General features: G+C 39.9%; 1 protein-coding gene across 3 annotated transcripts in view; it reads left to right on the top strand.

The window, feature by feature from the left end:
• Window positions 1–11159, top strand: part of LOC106716988 (zinc finger protein 184-like) — a 34211-nt gene extending 23052 nt beyond the window's left edge. For all 3 annotated transcript variants that reach the window (XM_045685255.1, XM_045685253.1, XM_045685254.1), the window contains 8 exons: window positions 150–258; window positions 5277–5366; window positions 6472–6595; window positions 7541–7777; window positions 8312–8443; window positions 8810–8925; window positions 9878–10074; window positions 10948–11159. In XM_045685255.1, the coding sequence (XP_045541211.1) occupies window positions 150–258; window positions 5277–5366; window positions 6472–6595; window positions 7541–7777; window positions 8312–8443; window positions 8810–8925; window positions 9878–10074; window positions 10948–11025 (1083 nt within the window). In that variant the 3' untranslated portion in view covers window positions 11026–11159. The remainder of the gene's footprint in view (window positions 1–149; window positions 259–5276; window positions 5367–6471; window positions 6596–7540; window positions 7778–8311; window positions 8444–8809; window positions 8926–9877; window positions 10075–10947) is intronic.
• Window positions 11160–12096: the final 937 nt, after the last annotated feature.

The raw sequence follows: 12096 nt of genomic DNA on the forward strand, positions 1-12096 counted from the left end.
TCTCAAGACCCCCAAAACAATCTCAAGACCCCCAAAACAATTTCAAGCTTCCCAAAAACAACCTCAAGACCCGCAAAACTATTCCAAGCTGCCCCAAAAATAATCTCAAAACCCCCAAAAGAGACTAAAGCCCCCCATAAATGTTTTAGGACGACATGTACGAGGCGCACTTGTTGGCGGCCAACTTCAAGAAGCCGGCGGCGGAGGGCGCGAGAACTTCACACGATGAGGACGTACTCTCTGTCAGGAGCTCTGAAGGTATCATACAAATACATACATACATTTCTATTTTGATAAAATATGTTACATTTCTTTATTTTAGACAATTTTTAAGATATAAAAGACTAGTTACCTTGTATTGGATTTCCAAAGTGGTTAAGATTGAACTTAAAGCATTGCTAATTCTCACTCTGTCTTCTATTAACTTAAGTCAGAATTAATAATAATAATTGATCTTAAAAGTAGATAATTTGACCTTGTGGAGGTCTGAGGTAAATTCATTTTGGATAAGGGGTCACTTGTACAAAATTTGGGGGTCCCTGACGTAGTCTCAGAGTCTACCCTAAGTTAGAGATGACTATGTCATAGTCAACCACAGTCAAGTGTAGTGACTTCACACATATCATTGAATTTCTTCTCAGATATGTGCAGCATCACAATGTTTTACTTCACAGTAAGAACATCAGATAAATGTACATATCGAGAGGTGAAAGGCTATTTGTTTTTAGCGACATTTTTTGCGATATTGATATATATCTAATATATAAAATTCTCGTGTCACGGGGTTCGAACTTGAACTCCTCCGAAACGGCTTGACCGATTCTTATGAAATTTTGTGAACATATTCAGTAGGTCTGAGAATCGGACATCTATTTTTCATACCCCCCCCATTTTTTAACTGCGCGCGGACGGAGTCGCGGGTGACAGCTAGTATATATATACGGAATCAGAAAAATTCCCTGATTCTGAATATATATATTTTTAGAGAATTATTAGTCAAGATCATCTCGAGCGTATTGCGCGCTAAAGTTCCCAAAACCAAGTGACAGATAGCTGTAGTGAGGCGACGTAAGCGTTGATATTTGACATGTCTAGTGCTGCGCCGATACACCGGCACAGTGTTGATTTTTGTCTCTAACAGTTCGGCCATCCTGCATTTCCTTCGTCCTCGAAGGAGTATTGATCCTTGCTGCATCGTTTTACACGCTGTCCCAAGCGCCATGAAAAGCCAGAACACCTCCAAGAAAAAGGACCTAAAAGCAAATCAGCCCCGTAGGCAGAAAATATAGCCCCGTAGGCAAACATATAGCCCCGTAGGCAAACATACAGCCCCGTAGGCAAAACATATAGCCCCGTAGGCAAACATATAGCCCCGTAGGCACAACTTAGCCCCGTAGGCAAAACATATAGCCCCGTAGGCAAAACATATAGCCCCGTAGGCAAACATATAGCCCCGTAGGCACAACTTAGCCCCGTAGGCAAAACATATAGCCCCGTAGGCAAAACATATAGCCCCGTAGGCAAAACATATAGCCCCGTAGGCACAACTTAGCCCCGTAGGCAAAACATATAGCCCCGTAGGCAAAATACAGCCCGGAGGCAAACATATAGCCCCGTAGGCAAACATATAGCCCCGTAGGCACAACTTAGCCCCGTAGGCACAACTTAGCCCCGTAGGCAAAACATATAGCACATTTTGTATCAACCATGTATCTGAAATAAAACTAATAATAATTGTTATTAAACATACGCCCGGAGGCTAAACATACGCCCCATAGGCAATATTTGATTTTCTTTTATCAATCATGTGTCTGAAATAAAAGTTTTATTAATCATACGCCCCATAGGCAAAACATACGCCCGGAGGCAACATATACGCCCTGAGGCTAAACATACGCCCCATAGGCAATCTTTAATTTTCTTTTATCAATCATGTGTCTGAAATAAAAGTTTTATTAATCATACGCCCCATAGGCAAAACATACGCCCGGAGGCAACATATACGCCCTGAGGCTAAACATACGCCCCATAGGCAATCTTTGATTTTCTTTTATCAATCATGTGTCTGAAATAAAAGTTTTATTAATCATACGCCCCATAGGCAAAACATACGCCCGGAGGCAACATATACGCCCTGAGGCTAAACATACGCCCCATAGGCAATCTTTGATTTTCTTTTATCAATCATGTGTCTGAAATAAAAGTTTTCATTATTATTATTTTTACTACCATGTCAAATACCTGGCATTCCGCGCACCCTGTACTCCATGACATCTATACATCAAGACTCTCCACAGGTTCGCGGCCTCGGCCTGCTCGCGACAGGCACTTCACGAGCGTACTACTCGCGACGGGTGCTCCACAAGCGCCGTTTCTCGCGACAGGCGCTCCACAAGCGCCACTGCTAACGACAGGCACTTTACAAGCGCACTGCTCACCACACGCTTTTCACTGGTGCGCTGATTGTAAACAGGCACCGCTCAGGCGCGCTGATTGTAGACAGGCACCGCTCAGGCGCGCTGATTGTAGACAGGCACCGCTCAGGCGCGCTGATTGTAGACAGGCACCGCTCAGGCGCGCTGATTGTAGACAGGCACCGCTCAGGCGCGCTGATTGTAGACAGGCACCGCTCAGGCGCGCTGATTGTAGACAGGCACCGCTCAGGCGCGCTGATTGTAGACAGGCACCGCTCAGGCGCGCTGATTGTAGACAGGCACCGCTCAGGCGCGCTGATTGTAGACAGGCACCGCTCAGGCGCGCTGATTGTAGACAGGCACCGCTCAGGCGCGCTGATTGTAGACAGGCACCGCTCAGGCGCGCTGATTGTAGACAGACACCGCTCAGGCGCGCTGATTGTAGACAGGCACCGCTCAGGCGCGCTGATTGTAGACAGGCACCGCTCAGGCGCGCTGATTGTAGACAGGCATTTTCACAAACGCGCTGATCTCGACACGCGCTTCAATGGCGCGCTGCTCTCGACACGCGCTTCAATGGCGCGCTGCTCGCGACACGCGCTTCAATGGCACGCTGCTCGCGACACGCGCTTCAATGGCGCGCTGCTCTCGACACGCGCTTCAATGGCGCGCTGCTCGCGACACGCGCTTCAATGGCGCGCTGCTCGCGACACGCGCTTCAATGGCGCGCTGCTCTCGACACGCGCTTCAATCGCGCGCTGCTCGCAACACGCGCTTCAATGGCGCGCTGCTCTCCACACGCGCTTCAATCGCGCGCTGCTCGCGACACGCGCTTCAATCGCGCGCTGCTCTCGACACGCGCTTCAATCGCGCACTGCTCTCCACACGCGCTTCAATGGCGCGCTGCTCTCCACACGCGCTTCAATCGCGCGCTGCTCTCCACACGCGCTTCAATCGCGCGCTGCTCGCGACATGCGCAGCTCATATACAGTTCGGACCCTTAGGCGGTAACTTGATCTACACGATTTCTCTTGTCATCTCAAACACCAAGTATCTTTATGGATCTATAACATTCATCACATGACCATGTAGGGCAAGCATGTCATGACATACCAAACAATAAAATCAAGTTTAAATTCAGAAGTATCCTGGTGACACACAAATTAAAATAAACTGAACTTAGAAAGGACATCAATGACTTAAGACATAATGATATCCATCTGACTCAGGTAATGGCTTTAATTTTATCACAACTCTGCTTTACCAGACCCTCACTAATAAACTGATCTATATTCTCAATTTCAGTTGTTAGGAAAATTCTTTAAATTAATTGAAAAGCCTGATCTTATTAAACATCAACACTAAAAATATAAAAAATTTGGTTTGATCTTACCGCAGTACAAATTGAATAAGTATTATACCAATAATGGCTTGAGCAATCATGCTATCTGTCATATTACATGACATGTGACATGCCAATCCCAAGTTTGTCATAATAAAATTTTACTGAATCCTCACCTTTTGGTTTAACTTAATTGGCATGTTCCCTAGTCTGAACTACTACTACTGTAAACACTTGAATTAAATTTGTCATCAACTGACATAATGAATACATGGGGTCCACCATTCATATTTTGGCAATGCATGCAACAATGCAATGCAACTAATCTTTGCCTTGCAATTGCATTTTAACATCCTTTCATCTCATGCATATTTGTCACAGCTTCAAAATTATGTTTCACATAATACACCACTGACTGTGTATTTTAGTTTTTGTACCAACTACTTTAATACCTCAATTTGACTGTCTTTTCTCTTTATTCCTCTTTGTGTGACTTAAAATACAGAAAAGTATTTTTAGTTATCCTGTTAAATTATAACATAACTTGTAGTCTTTAAAAGTACTGTCTTAAAGCCAACAGAATATTTAAATATTCTACACAAAGCTTTTATCTTTTAACCAAATTATAATATTAAAATGTATGATTCATATCATTTTACACACCACTTTTGTGTATCAACATAAATCATACCTTGTTTTAATATGTAAGGCACTTTTATTTAAATATTTTACACATAACTTTTGTGTCTTGACAAACCATAAAACCAAACATACAACCAAACCTTTAAATCAACATTAAAATAGAAATAAACACAACAAATCTTGATTTTGTGTTTTTAAGCCAATGGTCTTTTCATGGTCTGTTAATAAAACAATTTTCGTAATATGACTTTATGATTGTACGATTACAGACTTTAGGAAAATGTTTTCAGGTCTTTTAGAAATCACCAAATTAAGAAATCAGTAAATAATTTTGTACAGATAATTAGAAACATGGAACAATCTCACCAAATATGAAGATTTTCACGCTGGTGTGCGTTTTAAGTTTACCATTTACTCGAAGTTCTCAATATCCTTCCTTACAAATTTAAAAATCTTACTCTCCGGTAAACAATACGATTCTTTTATGCAACAAAATCACTTTGTGAGTTTGGGTAATATCCCTCTTCTGAACTTTTAGAGAATTATTAGTCAAGATCATCTCGAGCGTATTGCGCGCTAAAGTTCCCAAAACCAAGTGACAGATAGCTGTAGTGAGGCGACGTAAGCGTTGATATTTGACATGTCTAGTGCTGCGCCGATACACCGGCACAGTGTTGATTTTTGTCTCTAACAATATATATAAGTCAATATCGCAAAAAATGTCGCTTAAAACAAATAGCCTTTCACACCTCGATATGTAAATCAAAAAACACAATAGTACATGGCGGGATTCGAACCCAGGACCTACAGATTGCAAGTCAAGTTAACCACTGAACAAAAGATGCTCTTTTCAATAATAAAGTATTTGTATATTTCAGGTTGCACGTTAAATAAAGATGTGGATACGAGAGCTGTGAAAATTGATGACAGTTCTAATTCTGACTCCGACAGTAGTACTTCAGGATCCTGTGAGTTAAAACTAGATCTTTTTTTTATATATTTAAAACTAGCTTTTACCCGCGACTCCGTCCGCGCGGAATAAAAAATAGAAAACGGAGTAAAAATTATCCTATGTCCGTTTCCTGGTTCTGAGCTACCTGCCCACCAATTTTCAGCTAAATCAGTTCGACCTATCTTGAGTTATAAATAGTGTAACTAACACCACTTTCTGACTATATATATAGATTTATAAATTTGGAATATCTGTATGTTATATTAATAAAAAAAAACATTTAAGATGTAATTACGTTTGAATGATAATTTATTTACATGCAGCAAGAGAAGAACGGTTAAGTGATGGTGAGTTATGTCTGGTTATGTTCAGTCATTCAGTCGATAAACTTTGTATATATAGTCACAGAAATATATTTCCAACCCATTGAAGAGCGTCAGTGACTCAAGGGTTGGTCACTTGACTTGTAGATCTTCAAGTCTTCGAGTTCAAATCTCACAATGTACTAATGTGTTTTTTTATTTACATATGTACATTTATCCGATGTACATAGAAGAAATTCAATGATATGTGTGAAGTCACTACACTTGTCTGTGATTGACTATGACATAGTCATCTCTAACTTAGTGTAGACTCTGAGACCCTCAGTGGGGAAGTATAGTGAGCTGATGATGAATAAGAGCGTGCCATAACTTATTATAGTATATAACTTAATATAGCTGAGATTTATCTTTCCTTTCAATTGAAAACTTAAATTTGTATGACCGATGCTTAGTTTCAGTCTTGTTTTTCCTTCCACCCTTTTCTTAAATAAGGATAGGAAGGTGGAGTGAATTTCATGGAACAGAAGATGTATAGGAAAGATATTCTCTTGCCGGGTGTCCCTTCCTATGTTGATTAAATTAGTTTTTTTCGGCGGATTCAAATGGTCACTAGCTTTTTTGCCACTTGTGATATAAAAAAAAATAAACAGACATTCATCAGAAAAATGTTATATATAATTATGTGAAGATTTTACCAGACATATATGTAATCTATGAATTCTAGCGTAAATTAGTTTGTCTATGTTTGGGTATCGATTAGAATCTGGTAATAACCATATATAACAATGTATTCCACAGGCAGCTCCTCTTCTGGCAGCAGTTCCTCCTCCAGCTCGGGCTCCTCCAGCTCCTCTGACAGTTCTGACAGCGAGTCTGACACGGAGCGCCCCCCGCAGCCCCCACCTGCCGCTCAAGATGACAGGTGACAACACATCTGACACATTTGTCACAGTTACACAATCCGGTGGTTATAAGTGACCCTAATTTATAATAGCTCTAATGCGCCCCTCTGACAATTTTACAACATCCTTGTCGTATTGTTTTTCTTTCATGTCAATTTCTATGACTTTGTACGTTTTGCATGTATTTTGACAGAATTAACAGCGATAGTAGCGCCTCTCTCGACAGGTCATATGACCTGTTTTCCTTATATTTGGTTCAGCGAGAGGGGCGCTCCTGTCGCAGTTAATTTTGTCAAAGAAATATGTAAAACTAGCTTTTATCCGCGACTCTGTCCGCGCGGAATAAAAAAAATGCACACAAGATAAAAAAGTTCCTATGTCCGTCTCCTAGTTCTAAGCTACCTCCCCATCAATTTTCAGCTAAATCAGTTCGACTGATCTTGAGTTATAAATAGTGTAACTAACACGACTTTCTTTTATATATGTAGATATACAAAGTCATAGAAAATGTCATAAGAGAAAATACATAGCTAAGTACAGTATGATAAAGATGTGAATTTGTCAGAGGGGCGCTAGTGTGCTATTGTAAATTAGTGTCACTTATAACTACCGGGTCAAAGAAGTTTGTCTATCTTTAGTCAGATAAGGAACTTGATACTATTTTCAATTTTTACCATTAGCTTGTTTTAGTACTAAATTAGGCTTATTTTTCGTTGTCAGATTTTTCTGAAATTTAGTACATTACTTAAGTCCTGATGACAATGCAGTTTTGTATATTCAGTGTTATTGTAAATCTAAGATGGCGGCCGTCATAAAATGGCGGAAGATGTGGCGTTGCCCAATCACTATTATGGACATCAAATTAAAAAATTTGACGTAAAAGAATTGGCGTAGTTTTTTTTTATATTATTTGACATTCATCCAGTGTGTCAAAGTGTGTCAACTTAGGATTAACATGTCCACAGATCATTTGGGGCATGGTCTAGCTACAGTGGTGCGCAGACGCACTCCGGCTCCGAGTCTAACAGCGAGGACGAGGTGGAGGCGGGGCTCGGGGCGGCGGGGGCGGGGCCGGGCCCACAGGGGGCGGGGCCTGAGACACGCCCAGAGGATGATATCAGCGAATCAGAGAACGAGTCGGCGGATAAAAGCTTCCAATGTTACATTTGTAGGAAGTGGTATTCAACACGGGTTACACTTAAGTAAGTAATCTTAGATTTACTTATGGTTTTCCAACTTAGATCTAAGTTAGACTGTTTACTGAGGAAACTTTCTAGATATCGATGGCTCCTACGAATAAAGGATAATGTGTAAATTGATTACTTTTCAGGAGAGACTCTTAAAGTTTCAACTATTTAGGAAAATAGACCGCATTAGCCTTTTTACTTTAGCAAAAAATACACGTTTACACATGTAAATGTGTATTTATGTTTAGTGCATGTTAACTAAACTAATAGAAAGCTTTAAAAAAAAAATAAGTTTATTATTTTGGACCTTATAAATAGGTGCCATAGACATCTTTAATGTGTCATAATTCAGTACACAATTATGTATTAGCTGTCGTCCTGGATTAAAAAAAACTTAATATGTAGTCTATGTGTTCTCCCAGACTATGTTCTACATCTGTGACAAATTTCATCAAGATCTGTTGAGACGTTCTGGAGATATTTTCATACAAACATCCATACATTCAAAAAATCTCATTTATAATATTAGTATGATAATTGTACCGACAGAATACACAGACGTGTACATCAGAACCGTGGTGGCGGCGGCGGCGGGCGGTCGCGTGCTCGCTGCTCAGAGCGCTACGAGTGTGATTGCTGCTCAGAGACCTTCAGCCGCCGTGATAAACTGCGCGAACACAAGTCAGTACACGTCCCAATGCTCCGGTCTACTCCGGTCTACTGCGGTCTACTCCGGTCTACTGCGGTCTACTCAGTAGACCGACTGAAATTCATGTGTAGATTGCTTTATATGTATATACATATGTATTTGAACTGTAGAAAAATAGATTTATGATCGGTCTACTCAGTAGACCGACTGTTATTTATGTGTAGATTGCTTTATATGTATATACATATGTTTTTGAACTGTAGAGAAATAGATTTATGATTGGTCTACTTAGTAGACCGTCTATAGATATTTAAATTAAACATGTAAAAGTTGTGATCTACTAAGTAGATTGTAGATCAGTGAGTGAGAAGACGGTCTCATGTTGTGTATGTTATCAGGGCGGAGGCTCACCGCGGCAGTATGACTGTGCGCTGCGAAGTTTGCCGCAAGTGTTTCGAAGATGAGGCCGAGCTGGCTGCGCATGATGCTGGACACACAGCTGATGAGCGCGCAGGTAACACAATGTCATACAAATTGTCACCAACTTTCATACAATACTCGTATATGAATGAGAAAATGTCGTAAGTCATAGACAACATGATACGTATGAAAAAACTACATTATTGTCTGTGAAATTGCACTTAAAAAATTCATAATCAAGTAATTTTTGGAACTTCGTTCCTTATCGCGCGTTATGAAAGGGGGCTAGACGGAAAAAATTCTTACGAAAAGTTGTCACGACACTTTTTGCTATAGTAAGTATGTTAACGACGAATGAGCACTACTTCACCATGGCAACGATGTGACAATATATAACGAAAATTCATAGAAATAAAATGTACTTCTTGTGAAGACTTAAGTTTTTTATTCATAGAATAAACATTGGTTCCTTCACTAATTAATTGAAAGGAACTTCGTTCCATCCGCGTGTCCCAACACACCTCTCAAGATTTTTTTTTTAAATATTTCGTAAATTATAACAAAAATGTTTTTTTAATCCGACGTTAAGAGTTCTTTTTCATGTTTAAAATTTTTATTAAAAAAAAAATCACTATAATGACGTTAAAAAAATTTGAAAGATGACAGCAGATACTTGTCGATGGCGCCATCTATTAATAGCTTTTAGTTTTTATCTCCATTACCTTGAGCATATCTTATTTCACACAATTCGTAATTTTTGTTGTTATTTCTTTAGTACTATTAGCATCTTTTAAAATATTATGGCGGTTTGAAATTTTGAAGAAAATAAAAATTACGTACTAGCGAGAGGTAAAGATCTGGGTGCGAGGAACAAGCTAGATAGCAATCTTACTAATTTTATAAATGAGAATGTTTAGACGGATGGATGGATGGACGAGTCAACAGATCTCGCTATAATTAGTCACAGATGTAGAACACATTGGCGACAGCTAGTATCATAATAAAGGTATATTTGATGTACTGTATAACGTATAATGTTGTATTAGGTCGTTGCGACATGTGCGGCGCTCAGTTCCCGCGCTACGAGCAGCTGTCGCGACACCGGCAGTGCGCACACGGCGCCCTCCCCCCGCACATGCCGCACGCGTGTGCGCAGTGCGGCAAGCGCTTCTCACACGCGCACTCCCTCACCCGCCACATGCACAACCACGCCAAGCAGCTCTACCGCTGCGTCGTCTGCAAGGTGACCCACACACGCGTACAACACCTCATTATACTAAAGACATAAGACATGACTTTACACTGTGACATGACGTTACACTTCGAGACATAACTTTACACTGTGACATGACGTTACACTTCAAGACATGACTTTACACTCTGACATGACGTTACACTTCAAGACATGACTACACTGTGACATGACGTTACACTTCAAGACATGACTTTACACTGTGACATGACGTTACACTTCGAGACATGACTTTACACTGTGACATGACGTTACACTTCGAGACATGACTTTACACTGTGACATGACGTTACACTTCAATTCATGACATCGTTACACTTCAAGTCATGATCTAATTACACTCCAAGACATGACATTTGGAAACGAGGGTGTCTATAATCAGTGTTCACTTCGCTATTTTTTCGAATTTAGGCAGTCGCTTGCTCGATTGCCACCAAAGAAAAATAAGACGCAATATATCACTCCATGTTATCTTAAACATCAACAATACATGACAATACATAAAATTAAATTATAACACAAAATACTATACAAAGAAGGGTCTTGACAGATGGACAATCATCCTATAAATCAGGGATCCCCAAAACTATTTTGTACAAGTGACCCCCTTTTCCAAAATGAACTGTTACCTCAGACCCCCACATGGTCAAATTACCTACTTTTAAGATCTATTATTATTATTAATTCTGTCTTAGTCTATAGAAGACAGAGTGAGAATTAGTAATGCTTTTAAGTTCGGTATAGATCACTTTGGGAATCCCTGTTATAAGGGTTCCGTTTTTCCTTTTTACGTACGGAACCCTAATAAGAGACAGAAGTAACCACAATATTTATGAATTAAGTAAAATAACTTTCTTATTTCAGGCGTCATTTGCACGAGCGGATCAATTAGCGCAACATCTGAACAGTCACCTCGCGAACTACAAGCGCATGAAGCCGTAAGACACGTCACGACACGTAGACGTAACGTACACGACACGGCGGCGACACGGTCACGACACGCGGCGGCCGCGCACAGGGACAAGGGGAGAGTGCAAGCAATGGATTTATATAAGGACACAACACACAATATTAATATTATATTATTATAGAGTTTTATTTATATAAAGTTGTTTTATTTATTTTGTTCCATGTAAAAGATTTAGGTATAGTCCAGTCGAGGAGCACGAAGAATTTCGTACATTGAACTGTCATTACCTGTCTCTGTCACTCCCGCGTAAATACAATGAGTCTCGCTCGTACAGACACAATGGCCGCCATCCTCAGGGATTGTAAACCTTTTGCCGGAGACTATAAGGTTTGTTCTTGTTTGTATAATGTGGTTTTGGTTGGCCTTGAGTCACGACAAAGTCCTTGGTTTGCTTGACCTTGACTTTACTTGTAATATAAAATCTAAATAAATAATTTATATAATAATAATAACTATATTTCATAAGTTGGTAAATTTTCTTTCTCCTTCAAATAATTCATGTAAACCGCACTAAATACAAAAATGTTTGCGACCACTGTCAGTAGGTAAAGAGGTCATTGTACGAAATTTTTCGTGCTCCACGACTGGACTATAAAAGATAATCTACTGGCTGTCCCCTCAACTTCGTCCATTGTATTAAAAAAAATTCAATAGTCTATGTGTTCTCCTAGACTATGTTCTACATTTTTGCCAAATTTCAAGATCCGTTGAGTCGTTCCAGAAATACCTCGTCATCCATCCATCCATCTAAACATTTTCATTTATAATATTAGTAAATGACAACATTGAGAGAATTTGCTTACAACAAATGGCCTCTAATGGCATCTACACTTGGAACGAAGTTCCTTATCGCGCGTTGTGAAAGGGGGCTAGACGGAAAAAATTCTTACGAAAAGTTGTCACGACACTTTTTGCTATAGTAAGTACCTATGTTAACGACGAATGAGCGCTACTTCACCATGGCAACGACGTGACAATATATAATGAAAATTCATAGAAATAAAATGTACTTCTTGTAAGACTTAAGTTTTTTATTCATAGAA

The sequence above is a fragment of the Papilio machaon genome, chromosome 29, assembly GCF_912999745.1.
Source record: "Papilio machaon chromosome 29, ilPapMach1.1, whole genome shotgun sequence".
In the NCBI taxonomy this organism is placed as follows: domain Eukaryota; kingdom Metazoa; phylum Arthropoda; class Insecta; order Lepidoptera; family Papilionidae; genus Papilio; species Papilio machaon.